At 38.0% G+C, this 24,482-nt stretch overlaps 2 protein-coding genes across 5 annotated transcripts in view; both read right to left on the bottom strand.

Annotated features, from left to right (window-relative positions):
- Positions 1-7,789, bottom strand: part of ANKRD12 (ankyrin repeat domain 12) — a 129,580-nt gene extending 121,791 nt beyond the window's left edge. For 2 of the 4 annotated variants that reach the window (XM_046024168.1, XM_046024165.1), the window contains exon 1: positions 7,529-7,661. The gene's annotated coding sequence lies outside the window, so the exon portion shown is untranslated. Of the gene's footprint in view, positions 1-7,060; positions 7,127-7,528 lie in introns of those variants that run through there. The other 2 variants (XM_046024166.1, XM_046024167.1) reach the window with 2 other exon arrangements.
- A 4,479-nt stretch (positions 7,790-12,268) lies between these two features.
- The window catches only part of NDUFV2 (NADH:ubiquinone oxidoreductase core subunit V2), a 36,069-nt gene continuing 23,855 nt past the window's right edge, over positions 12,269-24,482 (bottom strand). The window contains exons 6-8 of the mRNA XM_046024170.1: positions 23,167-23,276; positions 19,189-19,265; positions 12,269-12,428 (exon numbers count right to left, since the gene is read on the bottom strand). Of these exons, the coding sequence (XP_045880126.1) occupies positions 12,335-12,428; positions 19,189-19,265; positions 23,167-23,276 (281 nt within the window). The 3' untranslated portion in view covers positions 12,269-12,334. The remainder of the gene's footprint in view (positions 12,429-19,188; positions 19,266-23,166; positions 23,277-24,482) is intronic.

The following is a 24,482-nucleotide window of genomic DNA, read 5'->3' on the forward strand; positions in this document are numbered from 1 at the left end:
TTTTTTAATGATGAAATATTTAAAACCTTCTTTATTATATCCATAATATTTGTTCAACTTGACGATTCAGAAGTAAAAAATAGAAATTCTACTTACTTTCAAATTCAATAAACTACCACATTATCAGACTGGATCATTTAAGCCCTTTCACTCTTTATAATATTCCATAATCCGTAACACAAAATAACTACTTTTCCCTAAAAGGGTAAACATGTATCTATCATTTTATCCTTTCTTCCAACTTCTTTGAAGGTGTAGTTTTGTGAGGGAAAAATACAGCCATAGATTTCAATGAAATCTCATGTCTAAAATGGGAATAAGATAAATGTGCCTGGCTGTCTCAGTAGGCAGAGCATGTGACTCGATCTCGGGGTCTTGAGTTTAAGCCCCATGTTGAACATAGAGATTAAAAATTAAAAACCATATATATAGGAATAAAATAAACTTCACAAGATCACTGTAAGAAGTGAATGAAAAGTTATGTGGAGAGCCTATAACCAATCATAGAACACTTGTCATTACACCTATACCAGTCAACAGGCACTTCATAATGAACATAACTTTAATATGAGATTCCAGTTTTCCCCTATGCTCAAGGATTCTCATTGTTTTCTGCTACTACTTCTCTAACATCTGAGTTCACAAAAATTATAGGCAGGAGAAATTCTTGGACTGGTATGTGGAGACATAAGAAAAGGGCCTAAAGAGTTATCATCTCAATAAGGTAACTTTGGAGAGAGCCAGTTTCTTCTGGGTTTGCCAAAAGGCTATAAAATGCAAGTTCTGATTCAAACGATAAATTAGAAAAAATTATTGTAATATATAGAAGATTAACAATCTCTAATGTACAAAGACTATTGGGGGGGTTGGAGAATTGTTAACCCTTTTATTACATAGTTTTTTATTTTAATAATAAGCATATATTACTTTTGTAGTTTAAAAACACAATAAAAGTGTTTTTGAAGTTTAAATTCTTGATTGCCATTCCCAGAAGTTTCCAATAAGGAACTAAGGAGAGGAAAAATCGCCAAAGGATATGAAGTGTCAATTCATAGAAAATGCAAATGACAATTTCCTGATATATTAGCTAATAATCCAAATTCCTGTAGCTAAAATCAATACTCAAACCATAATTAAAGACGAAAGCCTTGACACAGAAAATAAAAGCGGTATTACTTAAATCTAGTAAAACGATTTTAAGTTGTCAACCAACAACAGATAGGTATAGATTTTTTCCACTGGGTGTTTGCAAAAGCAAAGGAACACTAGTGTCTGAAGGGGGAAGGAGGAGCGAGCAAGGAGGAAAAAGGACAAAAGAAAGGAAGAATGAGTAAGCCAATTTGCTGTCAAACATTCCTATTTATTTTCAATGATATGAGGACAAACAGAAAGTTAGTGAAGAGGTACTTTTTTGTCCTGTTCAATGCAACTTAAAGAGAACATTCACCTTTATTCTTGGGATGAACACTGGAAGACAGGGATAATTTCTGAAGGTTGAATAACTACCACTGGATGATCCACCTCAACATAAATCTATGAAGAAAAATATCTCTGAAAGTAACAAACTTACATTTATACAGCACTTATAAATTTCAAGTTAGTTCATGAGTACTAGTATCTAAAGCTGGAGATATTCTACTGATGGCTTTTTTGAAGTATTTATAACTACATATGTAAGGTATCTACTCTCATCATGGATTAAAATAACATATATGAAAGTATCTAACAGTACCTTAAGTACAGAAGCTCAATAAAATTAAACTTGATCACCAAGTAGCTTTCAAATACTTAAACTCTGGTAAAAAGGACTTACTTTAACTTGGAGGTTGCAAGACTTTAGACTCCAGAACAACAGAATGTAACAAGGTTTTCTTCCACCTTATAATATTTTTGTGCAAATTAAGGTAAGAAACATTCTGTAAAATTTTAATTTTCTCCTCTGTCTTTAACATCATTATCAATCACCACCAATTAGTACAGTGGTATAAAGAGTGTTTTTAGTATTTACATCTACCCTGTTTAAGTTTCAGAAGAGGTATAACAAAATAGAAAGAAAGCTGTTTACAACGTGCCTTTGATAGAAAAGGATAAAAGTATGTGTGTTTTTTTCTCCCTTTCTTTAGATTTGCAAACACTTCTCTTTCTCGAGTGAATTTCGAGAGTCCACCATTTTGCCAAGGAATTTTAACCTGGATCCTACCCATGGTTCAACACCATCAGGTTAGCTGATGTTTTGCTGATCTCAGAGTAGCTATGAAATTCAAGGGATCTGATGTAAGAAGTACTTCATGAACTGGGGTGCCTCGGTAGCTCAGTCCGTTAAGCCCCTTTCATGCTTATGCATACTCTCTCAAATAAATAAATTAAAAAAAAATTCATCATGAACTACACAGCACCATAATTCTTATATACTATTTATTATCTTATATCCTGAGTCAATACAGCTATTTCTAGGAAGTGAGAACCACACATGCATGATTTTCATTCTCTATTAGAAACAGGAGTCAGACAAAACTTCTATGTAGGAGGAAGAATAATCTCAGAAGCTGTAAGATTCTCTCACACCTCTTTCAAGTAACAAAGCAGTTTTAAAAATATGTTATGTGGAAGTGCCTGGCTGGTTCCATAAGTAAAGCATGCGACTCAATCTTGGGGTTGTAAATTCAAGCCCCATATTGGGTATAGACAGTATTTAACTGAAAAAATTTTTTAAAAATCTTTAAAAAAGTAGAGAAAATACGGTATTTATAACTAATATTAGAGATACTTCCTCCAGTTATGGCCTAAATACAAACCAAAAGCCAGAAAAGTAAACTACTACATACTTTGAAACAATTTTAGTGCAATAAGCAAGTATTAAGGGATCGGCCAAAGAGGAGACAATACTTAAGATGCCAAAGAAGTTACTCCACCTTATTACTTGCAGCTTCATGTTTACCTCTTCTACTTATCTCAATCTGGAAGCATTTCTATATTTAAACTTAATTTTCTAAGAATTTCAGAGTTTGAATTTCTTAGAATTTTGGAGGGTCTCATTAATTAGAAAATCTAGTCTTGCATGCTATTTATCTAAACTGGACAAATTTACTATAAAAGTAAATTACTTATAAAAGTACTAAATGAGTTTGGTTAAGTGATCTTTTTTTCTCCAGTCACCAATATCAAGATGGAGTTTGTTAAAATCACTTCTTGTAATGTTAACAACCGTAGTCCTGCTGTAGCTGATGTGATTAATTTGCTTCTGACAACTAACATAAAAGAAACCCAATAGTTATCTCAACATCTCAGAAAAAGCTTACTGCCTACCTTCCAAGATTCTTATAAGGTGTTTACTTTTCTTCTTGTTTTTTTTTTGACCAACACAGCAACACAGTAGAAGGCAGAGCTGGGGGGCGCCTGGGTGGCTCAGTGGATTAAGCCGCTGCCTTCGGCTCAGGTCATGATCTCAGGGTCCTGGGATCGAGCCCCGCATCGGGCTCTCTGCTCCGCAGGGAGCCTGCTTCCTCCTCTCTCTCTGCCTGCCTCTCTGCCTACTTGTGATCTCTGTCTGTCAAATAAATAAATAAAATCTTTAAAAAAAAAAAAAAAAGAAGGCAGAGCTGGCCCCTAGACATTTTCACAAAGTCTGAAATTTAAGAAACACTGCCTTAAAACTTTTCAAAATCAGCTAAACACTTAATTAGAGGCAGAGCACAGACAAATGGTTAAGAACAATAATGGGAATAATACAGTCTTGGTCACTTTTTTTTTAGGTCTGTGAATATCTACACATGGTATAACAGTTCAAAGCCTCATTTTCCTCAGCCATATGTTAGGATAATAATAGTATCTATTTAACAGGGTTATTCTGAAAATTATCTTAAATATTTTACTTTAAACTTTGAACACAGATATTCCAAGTGCCCAATGAATGTTAATTATAATTTTTAGCTTCAAGATTACAAATACTCGGGGCTCCTGGGTGGCTCAGTGGGTTAAAGCCTCTGCCTTCAGCTCAGGTCATGATCTCAGGGTCCTGGGATGGAGCCCAACATCGGGCTCTCTGCTCAGCAGGAAGCCTGCTTCCTCCTCTCTCTCCGTCTGCCTCTCTGTCTACTTGTGATTTCTGTCTGTCAAATAAATAAATAAAATATTTTTTAAAAAAAAGCTTAAAAAAAAAAGATTACAAATACTCTACATAAAACTACAATAAACAATATTCACGTACTTGTTTCCAGTATCAATTTAAAGCACTAGAAGAAAAGGTCTTTAAACATAACAGTGAAAGCCAACAAACAAAAACTGAACACTTCTACATATTTAGATGTACAAGATAACCTTAACACAAACCATTCAAAGCTGAGTTTATAAAGGAAATTATCTCCTGTTATTGCTATATGTGGAAACTAGCAACAGACAAATTAACATTGCAACTAAGATACTTTCACTATTACTTTTTAAAAGCCACTGTTAAAGAAACAGATTATGCATGCATGAGTGTAAATGAGAATGTTTCTAAATGCTATATGGAGAAACTTCATATTCTCCAGAGGAAGTCAGGCTCTAACAACTGCAATATTTAAAATGTTCGTAAGAGGCTTTACTAAGATTAGAACTAAGTGGGGATCAGAAATGTATCTACAGGGAGTTATAATCTGTAAAACAGCAGGTGTTGGAAACAATAAAGCTAAGGCTAAGCAAAAACCTAGGGATCTAGACACCTTGTAACACAGTAAAACTGTATTTATTTTTTAAATATTGCCACTTTTTATATGTATAAAAGCTTACAGTATACCTGGTGCTTTCCATAAGTAATCACACTTGTTCCATCCAACAACTCTGTAAATTATTTAGGAAAATTATTTTTTGTAGATTAAAAGAGTTCTGAAAGTTAATGTGATCTGTCAAGAACCAGAGGAAATAAAAAAAAAAAATCAAGATATTTTCAAAATCAAGAATTTAAACTGAGTCTTCTCATTTATATTTCAGTATTTTTTTTCACTACTCCATAAGGCTACTTCTTAAAGAAAGAGGCATTAGCATTTTCACAGAAAGGAAATCTCTAGGCCCAAACCACAGACTTCTTAAAAAGGCTGTACTGACTTGGGTAAGTCATTTCACCTTACTAAGACTTAATTTTCTCGTGGAGGAAACGGACTAGAAAATTTGAGGACCCTTCCAGTTCTCAGGACAAATCACCATGACTGTACCTTTTATACAGCAAACGCATTTTAGAAATACATGTTAATGTCAATTCTAGCAACAAGTTCCAAGTCACAAAATAATGTGAACTCTTAAGAAACCTATTCCAATTATCAATTTTTTTATGCCTTTCTGATAGATACGTATTCGGTATCATTAAAGTTTTATAAAGCAGCCTAAACCTCTTATGGACTATGATGGAAATAATCTCATAGATCATTCTCTTTTAAGACTGTAATAATGCTTTTAAAACATAAAAAGAAAGAAAATTTAACTACCGGTCAACTAATGCCAACAAACTCAATATTTTTATTATTCTTCTTACTCCTTAGAATTAAGACCTCTTTCTAACAAAGTTTTTCAAATATCCACTGACGACCATTTTCTACAATCTACCTCAGAAGACTATAGCATTTTCCAACAGCTTCCATAGGAAGAAAAAGGAATATATAAGCACCTTGACAGAAACATCTTCATTTTAAATTCATTCCACTGAGTAGGCACTCGTCTCCAAACAAAATTCAGTCTTTTTTTTTTCTTTTCTTCCTGATATTATATATCCAAGAACTAAAACCAGAGACTGAACGACATATTTTTCACCTACTAAGTTCTTTCCTCATCAGAATACTTTAGTTCTCTCGATTCTTCCTCAAATAGTCCTCATGGAATACTCAACCCTAGATTTTCACTTTCCCAGCTCTGCTTGCTCATAAAATCATACTAACCAGTATGAGATGAAGAAAATTAAAGGAATCCTGTTGTTTTTTTACTTTCTTCCTTCCTGAATACCACTTAACATTCAGATTTTAGTTCATTTTAACACCTTGCCTGCCTCTAAAATAGAACACATGCCCCGAATAGTTAAGCTTAACTTTAGTCAAACCGACTGCAGACCTTCCTTTAAAAAAAATTTAGTTAGTACTTGGTGTCAACTATAAAAAATCTTTAAGTAATAAAACCTTTCTCTGCTTGCCTATAATCTCCTGAGGAAACAGTTTGAGTCCTTAAATATTTTTTGCGTTTAGCCCAAATTAAAGACTTTTCCCAACAAGATTAGTTAATATAATGACTTGATCTTATACAGTCAACACTATCTCATTTTGTTTTTAAGCCACTTGGCACCAATAGAGCATATGTTCTGCCAGTTCTGAGCTAATCTCCAGGAAAGCCTTCGTATAATGACTGAAGAAACTAAACACATCAGTGCCCGAGATTTTTAACAGCCTACTTGAGCATATGTTTTTAATAAACAGTTAATTTATTTTAAAATAACTATTTTACCAGTTCGCCCTCCCTCATAATTTACGCAAACCGTTTTAAAATGAAAAAAGGAGTGCATGACTAAGAACATAGGTTCATTTCAACTTCAGGATTACAGACAATTCCAAGGCTTCACACATCACTTAATCTGCTACCCCTTTCAACCGCGTTCGCAGTTTAGCCGCGGGTGTCCGGTGGAAATTACAATATCAACGACTACACTGCTTCAAATGTTGCCTACGGTTTCAACTGGTGCAATAGTGTTAACTTCCCATCCCAAACTGTTTCTTACTGTTATTATAAAAACAGCTGTCAGCTGGGCTTCGGTAACCTCTTTGTACAACCGTTTATTCAACGCTTTGAGATCCTCGAGGATGCGTCACACCATATTACCCCTCAAAATGAGATCTAAGAACCTGACGTGCTTCAAGGGTCTACGAACACCATTCGAATGACCACTTGCAGAACCATGAAGAGAACCGATTGCCCAATGCGGCAAAGACAGATTACACTGACATTTAAGACAGAGCTGCAGCGTGCCGCTCTCCTTTCCCCCAAGATTATTAAAGCGGCGACTTCCCTTCTCCCTTTCAACCTCCTCTCTCCCTGACCCCGATACCTTCGATGCTCCCTCCGGCCTGCCGCAGCCGTCTCCCGCGGGCGCGCCCGCACTCCAGCTCCCCGCGGGCGGGCGGGCGCGCGCGCGGCAAGCTGGGCGCGCCGCCCCCCCCTGCCCCGCCCCGCCCCGCCGGGTCCAGCCGCGGCACGCCGGCGGCGCCCTCTCGGGCCGCGCACACTCGCACGCACACGCTCCTCCCGGCCCCGCCATGTTCCGGGAGGCGACGGCAGCCCAGCCCCGGGAGCAGCGGCGGGGGGTGCCCCGCCGAGTCCCCCCGCACCGCCCCCGCCCTGCTGGCAGCTCCTGGCCGCGCCGCGGTTCCTCGGGACTCCTGGAGGGGCAGCGGCGGGCGGGGCGGACCGGCGCCGGGGCCACTAACGGCCTGTCACTGTCTGGCCAGCGGCACCGCGGGCCGCGCCTGGCCAGGCCGGTCGGCACGAGACAGGGTGGGCAGGGCGCGTCCCCTACCTTGCTCTGGGGAGGTGGGACGGGAGCAGCGCAGAACTGAGGGGTCTCCTCCCAAGCGCCGGGGACTGGGCTCGAAACCGCGCCCCTCCTTCCTCCTCGCCTGTCGCCACGCCCCCCTCACCCTCACGGACCCGAGGCACGATCGGCGCAGGAGGGTTTACCCCCTGAATGAGTGCCTCGGTGTTGCCGTCGCTGTCGTTGTCTTCGTCGCCGCTGCAACCGCCACGAACGTCGCGGAGGCCGAGCTTGAAAACATCTCCGGTCTCCGTCCGTCTCTCACCACGGCCTCCTCGCTCCCAGGACAGTGCCGCCCGGCGATTGGCTGCGACGCAGGCACGTGACTCCGCGGGCACGGGACGGGCGGCGTGACCGCCCCGCCCCCAGAGCCCGCCCGCCCCTTCCGCCGGCCCCTCCTCGCTACCGCGCAGCTCTTTCAGTTCTGTGGAGAAGCTTCCCGAGCCTCGGGGCGGAGGAGTCGGAAGGTACCAAGTGAGAGGCGGCGGGGGTGCAGGCCGGAACTCATCTCTCGTTGCTCGCCCTCTCCACCCAGGTGTCGCCGTCTCTTTCAGCCGTCACCGGCCCGAAAACAGAGGGGAATAGGGATGCGCAAGAAAGCAGCGCTGGCTCAGCTGACGCTGCGGGGCCGCAGGGCTCTGCAGTCTCTTTTTGTGGCGACCATGGCCGTGGATGTGACTGGAAACTTCTGGAAATGGCGGCGACGGCGGCGAAGAGGCCGAACACAGGGTATTCTACATGTTATTTTCGTAGGGCGGGTGGGCGAATTTGTGAGGTCGAGCCCAGGGAAATAGGTCTAAAGACAGAGGCAGGGTATCTGTCTCCTGAATTCGCAGCTGCGAACAGCTGGCCCGGCCTGTACCGAGACGCGGGGCCCCCATGTCCGCGCGGTAGTGCGCTTGCGCCCTGGCGGTACAGCGCCTGAACTGGATCCCGGGGACCCGGACCTGCCGGGACCTCTGCTGCGCTCCGACGCGCCAGCCCTCACCTTACCAGGTGGGGCCCCAAGTGCGAGTTCGAAAGTACATTAACGTGCACCTGGCGCGGGGACATCGTCGCGAGCCCCACAATACTTTCTCCCCCATTCACACCTTCGAGTGGCCTTTTGAGAGAAATAAGTTTCTCTACACCCTAGATAGTATTTCAGAGGGCACTGCTCAAGTACTGGAGAAGAGCACGTGAGGAAAAATTTACGGTCTCGGCGTACCAGCACCGGGTACTCTGTTTCTGGACGCTTATTTACATCGGGGTTAGTCGGCGACGGTTTGTACGTTCCTTTACTTAACCACCAAAGGGGTTACATAATCTGAGGGAAACCATCTTACTCTGACTTAACTTCTAAACGCTTTTTTACATCGAAGTTAATCTGCCAGTTTGTTCATGCCTTTATTTAACCACCAAAGGGGATACATAATTGGACGGAAACCACCTCCCTCATCATTAATAATAGTCTCCAAACTACAGCACCTATTTATATGACTTAATGTAGTAACAGATTTGTCTACGGTGATGTGACACTTTAGACTTGACACGAAGTTAAATCCCAACAAATTATATGAAGCATAAACTTGCATTAAAAGTTCACTAATTTTTTTCCTTCCTAGTTTCCTGGTTTCTTCCACCTGTAAATCATTAGGTTCATTATGAAAAGTAAGAGAGCCCATTATGCTAGAGGTGAAATAATGTTACATTTATTTTTATGATTTTATCTGCGCGTGAACAAGAGCCAGAGAGAGCCCGAGTAGGGAGAGGGGTAATGGGAAAGGAAGCAGCAGCCTTCCAGCTGGGCAGGAAGTGTCCCAACCAGGACCTGAGCCAGATGCTTAACCCACTGAGCCACCCAGGTGCCCCTACAGTTACATTTAATATGGATATTTATGGAATGAAATACAAAGAAACCCACCAAAATTTAACCAACGTCTTTCAAATCACTGAGTTCTCATTTAACTCATGGTCATTAGTATCAATGGCAATAGCACTGCCTCACTTCAAAGTTGAAATGTAGGTAATCTTGAATTTGCTAAGTAAATTAGCCATAATTAATGGCAACGACTATATGTACAACCTTATTACTTAAAATCACTGAATATATGAGAGATTCCTAAGGCAGCTGTGCTACAGGGCACTGTATTGACTACACTCAATGGGACAACTAGTTGCAAAAAAAATTTAATGAAGTTCGTATTAAGATTATATGGGCAAATTATAAATCAGCCACTATTTATTATTCAAAAGGTCCGCATGATACTTAGGAAGGCAAGAGGAGCTAATTTTCCTTTTCAATGTGAAACTAGAAATATAAATCAAGAAATAATTACTATAGCTATTACAGATGTCTCAAAAGAAGTCTGAAGAAAAGTTTATATCCACAAGCTAGCTGGTTAGTAAGCTGCCAAGACTTTTAATTGTATAGCCGTCTCTTGTTGGCTCAAGTCTCAACCAAGTGGGTAAAGTATCAGTTTTCATAATAGTACTAAAAGGTCAAGGTCCCCAAGCATTAATCCTCAGTCTTAGCCAAAGTTAAGCAGACACTTAAAATATGTATACAGTTGACTCTTGAACATGGGTTTTGAACTGTGTGAGTCTACTCATACATGAACTTTTTTTGTTAAGTGCGGAAATGTAAATGTACATTTTCTTTTCTGTAACTTTATTGTAAAAATACAGTATATAAATAATACATGTAACATAGAAAATATGCTAATCAACTGTTTATGTTACCAGTTAACAGTAGGCTATTAAGTTTTGAGGGGAGTTAAGTTACAGGAGGATTTTCAATTCAGAGGCGAGTGATGCCCCTAACTGCACCCCCCCCCCCCCCAACGCTGGGCATTCTTTGAGTCAACTATATTTGATACCTGAATTAGAAGCCATTCTAATTTACTTTCTTACCAGCTTACTTAGTTCTTCACGCCTTTATAATCAACTGCTACATTAAGTCCAGTTAAATCAGGTCATTTAAAAAATCCTGCTGTATTTCAGGAAGGTGAATGTAATAAATGAAAAATACAATCTCAGATCATAGCTTGTTATATGACTTAGTCTATACATATGTAATGCCTCTGCAGCAAATATGCTTATAACTATTACTATGTGTTGTAGGATTTTCTGGAGCAGTGGCCCCATCCAATTACAGCAAGTAATTGAGCAATCAGTAGTTTTTACAAAAACAAAAAACACTAGTATTAGATTCTTTGTCAGTAGAGAGAATAAATTATTTTTGTCATTAAACAGCAATAAGATTTCCTCCTTGAATACCCCCTTTTTAAAAAAAACAGCATAGAGTCAGGAACTGAGAAGAGGAAATGAAGTAAACATACAAATGATGTCTACCTCTCCCTACATGTTTGAGAAATAGGCAAGGATATAGCTGTCATCTCCGAAAACGGGCAAAGAAATACTAATCATTGTGTTCATACACATTTTAAAACCATTTTGGATTACCTGCCAGGTGTTTTTACCTGCCAGGTGTTTTCTAAAAGCTAATCAGATAACTATCATTATTGACAGCATTTTTAAGAAAGTTAGGCAAAAAAAAAAAGACAGACTCAAAATTCTAATATTCACTGCTGCAATACAATATAAGTGATGATCTAAGAACTAAAGAATATATTTTGATAATGGTATAACAGTATACCTACAGTTATAATAACCTAAAATTAACTTTGTTTTTAAAATATTACATAAAAATTGATAATCAGTGCACATCCTTAATACATGTCTTTGGTTTTTTCACCCAGTATTTGAAGCTTCCCACCTCTAATTTTTCTTCTTGTTTAAAAAAAAACAACAACAAATATTATATCAAAGCTTACTTTTTTAATTAAAGTATAAAAAGCTTACTTTTTTAATAAAAGTCAACAAGAGAGGCATTTTCATTGTGTTACCTTTCTATGCCACTTAAGAAATTAACTTGTTATTTACCCTCCCAAGTAAAAAACAAAAACTAATTTTTAAAGAGACTCTTAAAAATAATCATGTTTTTGACATCATAATTACTATGTCACTGATCAGTCTGCCAGAAGAACAAGACCAAACAATGATTTTGAGAAATCCTGAAATAACTGGATTTAGATTTATCCCTGAATTAAAGCTATTAATTTTTTTCTAACTTGCAATACTAATGCACCATAGCTAGTTTCTTGAATGTATATAATACACAGGTTTTATCCATTGTTCTAAGTTGAAATATGCATTCAACTGAAGAGTATTTTGCTCATTGACTTGTATTTCTGACTCAGATTGTACTTCCATTCTCTCCACCCAGTTTCTATATATTTGCTATATACAAAAACAAAGTGCCTTTCTTTCATAAAAATGATAGAACAGTACTTCCAGAGGTAACTGCTTTATTCTTAGACCTCTACCTGAGGTATCACTTACCAGTTTGAAATAGAGTAACGATTATGTGCTGTAAATTTGAAAATGTTTATAAAAGGAGTACTAATGTAAACAAGGTGTATAGAAAGATAATGTTAAGACTTGGGTTTAGTTAAAGCAAAATATATGTGAAATTTGACATGGTTTTTACTTCACAATAATCTAATATTACTGATAAAAGTGACCTGGCAGTTGAAAATGATGATACTGAGTGATTATTAACGACATTATGAAATAGTGTCTTCATAGTTAGCCAGAGAAGGCAAAAAACTAAAATGGTACTCTGAAGTTTCAACGTGACGCTTACAGCATAAGTATACACCATTAAATGAACAATATAAAAAGTTTATGTAGATAGGAGATTCCTTTTTATTTCTCTAGTGACAATATTTACAGCTGAATGAATATAAATTAAAGTCCTGCTTGCACACCAAAGCCAGGTCCTTTGGGTGGTTCAGTCAAAGAGGTAAGACCTCCAGCTGGCTCACAAGAGAAGCGTCCACTCCTGAAAAGAGCAAGTAACATTAAACTATAAACGATTACCATTTATAAATCTTTACTTAAAATGTTATTTCACAACAGCCCAGTAACTATTTTTCATCCAAAAGTTGCATGGATTATTTAATTCAAGCATTTCAACTGCTCCAAGATTTTCAGAAATGTGAAAATGGACATACCAAAGCTCACCATAAATACGAAAAACACAAAAGTAACACTACTACTTCCCATTTACTGAGCAGTGTACATATATTATTAGCTCATTTAAATAATGCCATGAGACAAGTAATACTGGCCTTATTTTACAAATCAGAAATGAAGGCTTAGGGGATTCACCACCTGTCCAAAGATCAGAGCTAAGAACTATAAGAAACTAACCCAGACGCAGAGAATATTTTTAAAAATCCCTGTGCCTGGGTGGCTCAGTTGGTTAAGCATGTGACTTCATTTCGGCTCAGGTCACGATCTCAGGGTTGTGGGATGGAGGCCTACATTGGGCTCAGCGCAAAGTCTGCTTGAGATTCTCTCCTCCAAGATCTTTTTTTTTTTTTTTTTAAAGATTTCATTTATTTATTTGACAGACAGAGATCACAAGTAGGCAGAGAGGCAGGCAGAGAGAGAGGAGGAAGCAGGCTCCCCGGAGCAGAGAGCCGGATGCGGGGCTCGATCCCAGGACTCCAGGATCACGACCTGAGCCGAAGGCAGAGGCTTTAACCCACTGAGCCACCCAGGCGCTCCTCTAAGATCTTTTTTAAAAATAATGTTTTGGGGCACCTGGGTGGCTCAGTGGGTTAAGCCTCTGCCTTCGGCTCAGGTCATGATCCCAGGGTTCTGGGATCCCACATCGGGCTCTCTGCTCAGCGGGGAGCCTGCTTTCTCCTCTCTGCCTGCCTCTCTGCCTACTTGTGATCTCTGTCAAATAAAATCTTTAAAAAAAAAAAATGTTTTAATAAAAGCATTACATTTATTCTTTTTATATTTGAATTTTACTCAGATCGAGATCCATTATCATAGTGAACAGAAGAGAAACAAACATTAGACTTAGAAATAAACAGAGGAATTAAAGGAAATGGGAATCTGGAGGTTTAGAAGGGGGTTTCCTTAGAGGCACTGGAAACAAAGTATATACTGGTATTCATATTTTTAAAAGCAATAATAGTAGTATTAACTTTTCCAAACAGGTTCCAGATCAGAATGGCTACCCACAGCCACAAAGAAAACAGGAACAGGTCCTTAAGTAGGAATCTATGAAGAGAGGCAAGCATAGAGGTAGAACAACCCGTCTTTTGTTTACCCCCACACATACTTTCCCAGGTAATCACTCACCTCTGCCTCTGTCTGACCTCTGTTGCTGGAGCCCAGCTCAGCACCTACTACTATTTCACTGCTCCGATTTCCTGGTTTTGTTAATTTACCTGCTCCTGTCACAGATTTCAGCTGAAGAATTGTTCAATTTACAGCTTTTTACTCCTTGCTTTGCCCTTCACATTCTGTCATCAATCCTGCAAGTTTTTTTAGAGCTCCAGGAAATCATTTTTTGTTCAGGGGACAAAAAGATCTTTAAGATCTTTCAAGCTATTACATTACACAATGCAAGTAACTAAGTGTGTATTGTAATGAAGAGTGCCTACAAAGTCAGAAATTAGTATATCTGCATTGAAAACCAGATCAAAAAACAACTACGAGCGATCTGTCGGAATCTAAAATTAATGTAGGGTAAGTGGCAAAATGGTATCTAACTTTAGTAAAAAAAAAAAGTATTTGGCTTTGTAATTGTTTTATGTTAACTAATACATGTAATATCTACTGCTCTTTGCTAATGAAATTATCTTGGAGGACTTTCTTCCTCTTTACTAGGTTCCCTCTATGGTTTAAGTTCACCCACCTTCTTTACCAACACAAAGAACTTACTTAGGAAGATTATAAAAACAGGTTTTGAGAACAATAAGTGGGAGAATTAATTATGCACACTGCCTGAACTCTTTAAGGAATTGTGGATTTTTGTATAAGAAAGTAATTTCAAGAGTGATCTGGTCCATTTTTGTAAAGTTTGTTCCATGTAATTATAGTCCCATGACCTACTTTGGGGGGGGGGAGGTTAATGGCCTCTTATGTCTGCCTCCAAACTTTCTCCTTCCCTCACCCTTCACAAAATGCACATTAAAATTCTACAAACGTTGTGAAGTCCACAGGCTGTGTTTCATCTATTAATCATATAGCCTTCCCCTCATTTTATCTGTAAATATGCATCAGACACCAGAAGCAGGGATCTTAGCCCTTCCATTCACAATTTACATTAGGGTTTTCACTTCATAAAAAATGATTCGCCTCAAGTGTTATGTTTAAAATGCCATCTATTGGGGCGCCTGGGTGGCTCAGTTGGTTAAAGCCTCTGCCTTTGGCTCAGGTCATGATCCCAGCATCCTGGGATCGAGCCCCGCATCGGGCTCTCTGCTCTGCAGGGAGCCTGCTTCCTCCTCTCTCTCTGTCTGCCTCTCTGCCTAGTTGTGATTTCTGTCAAATAAATTAAAAAAATTAAAAAAAATAAATAAAATGCCATCTATTAATTACCTTGTTTTTATTACAACTCAAAAGGTAAATCTGGTTTTTTAGCCATTCCAACACTATTTGTACATTCATTTTAACTCATTTGCATTCTAGAAAACTTGTCCTTTCTGTATACCGTTTATGGCCTAGAAATACTTTTTTTTTTTTAAAGATTTTATTTATTTATTTGATAGAAATCACAAGAGAGGCAGGCAGAGAGAGGGGAAGGGAAGCAGGCTCTCCGCTGAGCAGAGAGCCTGATGCGGGACTCGATCCCAGGACCCTGAGATCATGACCTGAGCCGAAGGCAGCGGCTTAACCCACTGAGCCACCCAGGCGCCCGGCCTAGAAATACTTTTTAAAGAAAAGCTAGTCATGAAAGTTTAGTGCTTATTCTTTTAATACTGCTGAGATATACACAACACTGCCCTCTACTTTTAGTATAAAAAAACAAAAGTGACCTTATAGTCTAGACTTACCCATCAGCAACGACCTCTATTTTCTTTACATCTCATATTATATGTACATCATAGAATTCTGCAAAAAGGTATCTTTATAAAACTAAATATGAAGAATTCAAATTGGATTTAAAACTAGTTTTAGTTAACCATACTAAAAGACAACTTCTACCTCTTAATTAGCAATTTCAAAGCAGGTTAAAAGAAGTTATTTTTGGTACTTAAAAAGAAAATAACAATCTCAGCACAAATATTTAATATCAAAATAAAGCAATGCCTTACCATCAGTTTAGTATTTCCTTTCTAACTGTCATTTACTAAAAACATAAAAAAGCAGTTCGGAACCACACAGAAACATGACTCTCTCACTGATTTGGGGCAGGACAGACCTGGTGTTGGTACTCAGAAATCAGGTACTGCTGCACCAGTTTACTATCTCTGGTTACTCAAACACAATGAGTGACTTTTACATATGTGGGCAGAGTGCTTTATTATAAAAACACTAATAAAAATAATTGCCCAACTCTGGTTTATTTAAAGTCTAACTATAATTATATTCTGGTGACTATCATTGCAATCTCTTTCATTATACTATATAACCAAAAAGCTTGAGGAAGGAGAGGAAAAGTTTTTGTCTTCCAAGCTGGGAAGACATTCTAGAACTACCATGTCCACATAAAGTCTCTACAGACACCACTGGCAGATGCTCTGCAATTACTGAAAAGTAAGTAGATTTTTTTAAAAGATTTACTTATTTTAGAGGGAGAGCATGTGGGTGGGGAAAGGGGAGAGAGAATCCTTAAGCAGACTCTGCACTGAGCATAAAGCCTGACTTGGGGCTCCATCCCATGACCCTAAGATGATGACTTGAGCTGAAACCAAGTGTAGGGCCCTCAACTGACTGAGCCACCCAGGTGCCCCATCTCTTTTTTAAATAAGAGGTGATACATAGGAAATAAAAAACAGGTTCAGAAATCAATAATTCTGGGGGCGCCTGGGTGGCTCAGTGAGTTAAAGCCTCTGCCTTCAGCTCAGGTCATGATCTCAGGGTCCTGGGATCAAGCCCCGCATTGGGCTCTCTGCTTAGCGGGGAGCCTGCTTCCTCCTCTCTCCCTGCCTCTCTACTTGTGATCTCTCTCTCAAAAAAAAAAAAAAGAAATCAATAATTATGAAGTTTTTGGCTCAAATCTAGAACACTCAATAAAATCCCAGTGAAGAACTATGTATAATTACTGATAAGCAACATCTCTATTATTAGATATTAAAAATGCTTAACTGTGGCACTTACTTAACTGTTTTATTAATGTTAAAATACAATAATGTTATAGTATCCAATGTTAAGAACAATAACAACCTAATTTCATCCCCAGTAATCTTATCCAGCCTTATGGCTTTAAATACCATCGATAACAAGTAATGAATCCCCAATTCATACTTCCAGTCCTAATCTAGTTCCTGAATTCCAGGTTCAAAATATACCTTTCAGTATTCTACCATGGATGTCTAGGAGGCATCTCAACTTTAACCTGTCCCAAACAAAGTGACTTTTCTTTCTCAAACCAAATCTCTTTTTTAGTTAAAGGAACCACCGAGGTGCTCAGACCAAAAGGCTAAAAATCACTCATAATTCCTCTACCTCACAACATCACTAAATTTTGAACTGTTCTCTACACAGTAACTAGCACAATAATTTTAGCAAGATTACACATAATTTCCTCCTGAAAACACTCCTACAACGAACAGCTTTTATTATATTTAAGCATTCAACTCAACTTACGTATCTGGGCCCCTAATTACCTCTTCGAAGAGTACACATAACTGCTATTTATTACAAAGAGCAGGAAAACATATTTAAAACAGGAATAAAGGGCACACCATAGTTGTTTTTTTTTTTTTTTTTAAGATATTTATTTATTTGACAGACAGAGATCTCAAGGAGGCAGAGAGGCAGGCAGAGAGAGAGAGGAGGAAGCAGGCTCCCTGCTTGAGCAGAGAGCCCGATGCGGGGCTCGATCCCAAGACCCTGAGACCATGACCCGAGCCGAAGGCAGAGGCCCTAACCCACTGAGCCACCAGCGAGAGAGAGAGATCACAAGTAGGCAGAGAGAGAGAGAGGGAAGCAGGCTCCCTGCCGAGCAGAGAGCCCGATGTGGGACTCGATCCCAGGACCCTGAGATCATGACCTGAGCCAAAGGCAGCGGCTTAACCCACTGAACCACCCACGCGCCCCCACACCATAGTTCTTTTAATACTTTAAAATACTATATGGCCATCAAAACCTACAAATACATTGGGAGAAAGAAAACTATGGCATATGCAGAAAAACACACAGGGCTTACAACTACATAAACTATAAACACTTGCTAGTATTAGAAAAAAATTCTGTGCAATATAAACACTTAGATATGGAACAGGGGTTAGCAGCAAAAGTTCAGGTTCATAACTGAAAGAAAAGTAATTATTATAACACAACTGCAGGATGGGAACAACCTGGATGAACAGTGCAGGAAGTTAAAAAAGATCTAGACATTCTGACTATAAGTACAATTACTGGTGAAATGTACCTGAAGTGAGAGTTGATGTAATTTGGCTGCATTATTATAAGCATACTGTCTAGAACAAAGAAGAGAGTCATACAATGCTCTGCACTACTCAGTACATATCTCAAATACCCTGATTAATGTTAGTACCATGTTAAAGTCATTAGCCAACCAGAAAAGCTACCAAAGAGGGAAACCAAAACTAGGTCAGAAAAAATGAAACAACAGTAGACATTAATTCTGAGAAAAAGATTTGGGGAAAAGAAGATACCTATTTTAAGTAATTGAAGAGCTATCATTTAGAAGAGGTATAGAAGTTATCTTGTGTCAGTTCGAAGGGCAGAACTGGACATGTAAGCCGCTGCCTTCGGCTGAGGTCGTGATCTCGGGGTCCTGGGATCGAGCCCCGCATCGGGCTCTCAGTTCCGCGGGGAGCCTGCTTCCTCCTCTCTCTCTGCCTGCCTCTCTGCCTACCTGTGATCTCTCTCTCTCTGTCAAATAAATAAATAAAATCTTTAAAAAAAAAAAAAAGAAATTAGAGGGAAACAAACTTTGAGTTAAAGTATGAACCTTTAAACAATGGAACAGATTTTATTTGTAGTGAATTCCCTTTTCTATAAATATTCAAGTAGATACCAGATGATTATATGATAGAATTTTAGAGGAAAAAAAATTAGTTGTTTTAGATGACAGGTTGGTTTCAATACTATCCAAAGCTCCTGACAACAACTCCTAAGAACTTAGGAGATAATTTTTTTTTTTTTTTTTTTTTTTTAAGGAGAGGGAGAGGGGAATGGGTAGTGGTTAAGTGAGGGAGAGAGAATCCTAACTCCGCACTGGGATGGAGGGCTCAATCTCACAACTCAGAGATCATGACCTGAGCTGAAATCAATGCTTAATTTACTGAGCCATCAGGCACCCCTTAAAGGATAAAATTTTTTATTTTAAAAAAATTAAGATTTTATTTATTTATCTGACAGAGAGCACAAGCTCAGGGGGAGCTGCAGGCAGAGGGAAAGGGAAGAGCAGGTTCCCCACTGAGCAGGGAGTCTGATTGGGGGTGAGGAGGATTCAATCCCAGGACCCTGGGATCATGATCTGAGCTGAAGGCAGATGCTTAACTGACTGAGCCACCCAAGGTGCTCCTAGGGATAAAACTTTTTAAATTAAGTATACATTAGGTTAAGCCATGAAAATTTATTGTATAGAAATAAACGCATACCTTGGCCCAGGTTTTGGAACTTTGCCGGCTTTGAGCTCATCAATAATTTCTTCGATATCCTTAGGTGTCAGATCCTCCTAGGATAAAAAATTAAAAGTCATATTAAAATTACTTCCTACTACTGAAATCTGTGTAAATCCCTAATACCAGTTAGTTTATTATTTGTCTGTCTTTCTCAGCTCCCAAGTTATCACCAAGGTAGCAGAAACTGATTTAACTCCTGCATATAGTATATACTGTTAAATTCAGTATGCAAGAAGAGCTGCAGCTAACAAGGCAATACAGAGTAGTACTTTAAAGTGAAAGAGTTCTGCATCTGAATCCTGGCTGCACCACTGAATAGCTAATAATCTTCAGTAAGTTATTCAGCCTCCTTAAGTCTGTTTCTTCACTAGTAAACCTACTTCAAGAATGTTTTTGAAGATTCAATGAGAAAATACACAAAACAGAACAGTGCCATGGCACACACTTAACAAATGCTATGTCCTTAAAGAAACAGTGAGGTGCAAATAGTAATTAGCACCAGCAGTCATAGTAACATAAAAGTAGATGCCTAACATCCATCTCTAACCTAAAGATGTTAATACTCTAATGATACGGTCTTTCTTTCCCAGATAAAATTCACTGTTTCCAAATTCACTTAATTTTTGAACAGAAGGTAAAAGAAATTATTTTTGGAACGTATCTCAATCTCTACTCCCCATTTCAATGACAACAGCTCTACATTTTATATACTATGTACCTATGTAAAATTTTTACCTCAGGAAAGGGTTCTGGTATTTAAAATAATAAATACAACTGAAACACACAAATACACATGCCCATGTGCCTAAATGCACCCTAGGTTTAATCAAGAGTCAGAACAGAATGCGTAAGATTAAACTAAAAGAAAAATGCCCAAACCATACTCCCACTCCCTCTCTAAAACTGTTAAGTACTTAAAAAAATGTTTTATAGGACTCTGATACTATGCCAGAGAAATCATGATTCAGCACTGTATCTCTAGTGCCTCACCACATAGAAGTTATTTAGTATTTGTTCAGTGATTAAACATTTGTAAAAATAAAACACTGCTTTCAAACTGCTTAGGGTTCAACAAATGTTGAGAACCTCATAGCTAAAAGGAATCTTTAAGCCATCTAATGAGTTTACCTCCCCCCAACTATTATAAAAATTTAAAAACTATACATGTATAGTTTTACTCATATTCCTACTACCTGTATTCAACAATTTTTGATTTTCCGTATTTGCATTATATATAGCACATAAGCACCCCCACTTTTGGTTGTACCATTTTGAAAGTAAGTTGCAGACACCATAACACTTCACTCCTGATACTTCAGCAGACATCGAAGAATAAGAACGTTTTCTTAGATAACATAATGCCACCACACCCAATTAACTAAAAATAATTCCTTTGTCAAATGTCAAGTTCATATTCAAAATCTACCAACTACCCTCAAAATGTATTTTTCATAGCTGGTTTTTTCCTATGCAGGTTTTTTCCTATGCAGTCAAAGTTTATATGACTATTTCATTTTATCCACCAGCCAACTGAGATCCATAAAAGTTAACTGCCTTGGGAATGCCTGGCTGGCTCAGTCAGTATAGCAGAGGCTCTTGATCTCAGGGTCCTACGTTCAAGCCCTATGTTGGATATGGATTAAAAGACAAAAACAAAAACTGCCCTGCTAAAGACCATAACACTACTAATCTTTATCTCTTGTATAAATCCATAGACTATTATATTTAAACTTACAATGCCTTTTTTCTTTAAAGATTTTGTTTTGTTTATTTGAGAGACAGAGAGATCACAGGTAGGCAGAGAGGCAGGCGATGGGTAGCAAGCTCCCTGTTGAGTAGAAAGCCTGATGCGGGGCTCGATCCCAGAACCCTAAGATCATGACCTGAGCTGAAGGTAGAGGCTTAACCCACTGAGCCACCCCTAAACTTACAATGCTTCACACAAAGTCTTGACTGTCTAATTCCTGATTAAATCAAGACCCTCTATATTATAAGTAAACTGCAGAAATGTGGGAGAAGGCAAAACGTGCCAAATTTTTAAAGGACTTTATTTTTAAGTATGGGTAATAGAGAAAATAAGAAATTTCAATCTCTGATCATTAAAATGAAGAAAGTCACTATAGGGAATGAGATCACCCTAGAAATCTAAATAGCCAAAGAAATCAAATTTCATCTTCATTAAAAAAAAAAAAGGAAATTTCCATTTCAGGTATTACGGCAGACTAGCTATCCTGACTGAATACCCCACCACTATAAAAAACTAAAAATGTTGGATAAAATTTTAAAGAAACAAAAAACTTTAAATTTTATGAACATGCTGACAAGAAAGAAATACCCAGACAAGAAAGAAATACCCAGAGGCCAAAAACTCAATAAAAATCCACGAGCCGACCGCCTGGGTGGCTCAGTGGGTTAAGACCCAGCCTTCAGCTCAGCTCATGATCTCAGGGTCCTGGGATAGAGGCTGGCATCTGGCTCTGCTCAGCAGGGAGACTGCTTCCCCCTCTCTCTCTGCCTACTTGTGATCTGTCAAATAAATAAAGCTTTAAAAAAAAGAAAAACAACCAAGGAAAACGAGTGGAACACCAAGCAGACCTGGTTTTAGAGTTTCACAGCTTAAAGGGTTAAGGGACAAAGCTGCATGCTACAAGAGACATCCCAAACACCCTTTTTAAAAGGCTATTCCCTCGGGGATAAACTAGAAATTAAACTGTCCCCCCAAAAGAACTGCTAGTCTAGAACCTTATACATTGGAACAACAGGGGAGGGTATAAGGAAAGGAGCTTTCTTTTGGAACATTAGCATTTACAGGAGCAAGAGAGAAGCAAAGCAAATACCTTCCTGAAGAATCGACACTCAGTACAGGGCTTAATTTCCGCTAGTAAGTTTCTAAAAAGTATAAACTAACAATATTATGGATGACAACCATTATATATAATTAGGGTAGCAAGAAATCTTTTAAAAGAGAACTAGAAAATTCCACACACTTGGGAGACTAATACTTCTAAAAAAACACCAGCCAAAGGGAAAATCAAAAAGCTTATTTTAGGAGTGCCTGGGTGGCTTAGGCAGTTAAGTGTCCGCCTTCGCCTCAGGTCACGATCCCAGGGTGCTTGGATTGAGCCCTGCATCCGGGCTCCCTGCTTAGTAGGGGGCCTGCTTCTCCCTTTTCCTTTGCAACTCCCCCCCACCCCTTGCATGCTCACTCTCTTTTGCTCTCTTCCTCTCAAATATTTTTTTAAATGCCTATTTAAAACTTTTAGAAATGATAAAATATTACTTATCAAAACTTGTGCAGTCCAGCTAAAGTGGTACTTAGAGGAATGATACCATCTCTAAAATTTTTAGAACAAGCAATATAATATATTAGTATGGCTTGATACATATACTCAAACAGTTTAAAAACACCTACAGGAAGAATACACACTAAATTTATGATAGTGATTATCTCTGGAAATGAAAGGAATAGGATTTCGGGGGCGTACAGGTGGTTTACCTTTATCGCTGGCTTATTTCTACAAATAATAACAATGATGATAAAAATAATACCTAGTAACAGTAAGTATGGTAAAGTTTCTTTTAAATCTTGGTGGGTATTTTCTCTATTTCTATGTTTTACAATTTAAAAGCTTTTAAAATATGTCATTATCTCCTAGAGTTAAATGCAAAAATATTTAAAGATAATTTTTAAAAACCTTCTGGTGGCCAACAGTGTAGAAGCTAAACCTGACATTTTTATGCAAAGCTTTTTAATTCTTTTTAAATAAACTTTGGAAAAAGTTTAAACTTTTAAAACAGGAAAAAAACAGGGGGAAAAAAAAACCTTCTGGATATTTATGCCAACAGTTTCTTTTAAACAAGTATTCAGAAACCAGTATCTATAGGACAGAAAACCATATATTTAAATATTTTAAATACAAGAGCATGCAACTTTATATTAAATAGAATACTCACATAGTAGTTGTCATTTATTTGAACCATTGGTGCATTTACACAGGCCCCTAAACATTCCACCTCTATAAGAGTGAAAAGTTTATCAGGTGTAGTCTCCCCAACTTTTATTCCTAAAAATATAAATAATCACTGTAAGGACCAGGTTATATTTTAATAGCAATGTAGCTTAAGAAAACAACAACAAAAAATTACAGAGGTATACAAAAACTATTTAAGAACATTAACTTTCTTAAAACGATTCTGTATAATTATACCAGAACATTCAAGGATTTCTTAAGCAGACTTATTCCTTTAAAAACAAGATTTCAGGGGACTCATATCTTCAGCATTTGCTGTTAAACAGCAGTGTATAAGAATATAGTATTTTCATTTCGATTGTGATAGATAACCTACTAAAATCAGTCACACCATCAGACTGGCAAAAACAGAAAAGTGCTAATGTTAAAGATCATTAAGACTACAAGGAAAACAGAAACTCTCATATCTTCAGCAAAGACATTTTGGCAAAATATAGCAAAATCTGATTCAGCAATTCTGTTCTTGTAAATAGCCTTGGTATACAATAGGACAATCATGCTAAGATATGTATGCATGAAAGTAATTGCAGAATAATTTGTAACAGAAAAATAAGGCAGACATACATATGCTAGAGCCAAAATAAAGTGCAAAAAGCAAATAGACATTTGTTTTTATGATGAAAATAAGCAAAAAACATAAAATCTAAAACTATTTATAGTCAACTATTATCAGAATTTGTGAGGGTGAAATTTTTGAGCAGACTTAAGTAAGCTTTCTGTTTTATATACTTCAATACAGCCCAACTATTTTTAGAACATGCTATCTAAACATGTTTTATGTTTATATAAACATAAAACATATAAACATGTTTTATATGTTTATGTATGTTTATAACATGTTTTAGAACATGTTATATTCAGTAGCAACATAATTAGAGTGTACCTCCCTTTTACTTCATTTGGTTTGTAGAGTTATAAATGAAGCAATGGCTATTTTGTATAGAAAAATGCCCTTATAATTTTATAAATGGCACTGTAATAACATCTTATTTCAAATTTCCCTTTCTGAAGCATTCCTACTGTTTTCATATCTTATTTGTTTCAAGACTCATTTGGAAGAATACAAGGACAGTAAACTCATTTTTTAATGTACCACATGCTATCATTACACAATGAGTGAAACTTAATTTCTAAATAATGAAAACTTAAAAACCTCTCCCTAGAAACTTTTCAAACATACCTAGTAATTATGGGAGAAAAAGGTGAAAATTCAGCTGTGAGGCTGAGAACTAAGGAAAA

This window comes from Meles meles, chromosome 12 (assembly GCF_922984935.1).
Source record: "Meles meles chromosome 12, mMelMel3.1 paternal haplotype, whole genome shotgun sequence".
Taxonomy (NCBI): Eukaryota; Metazoa; Chordata; class Mammalia; order Carnivora; family Mustelidae; genus Meles; species Meles meles.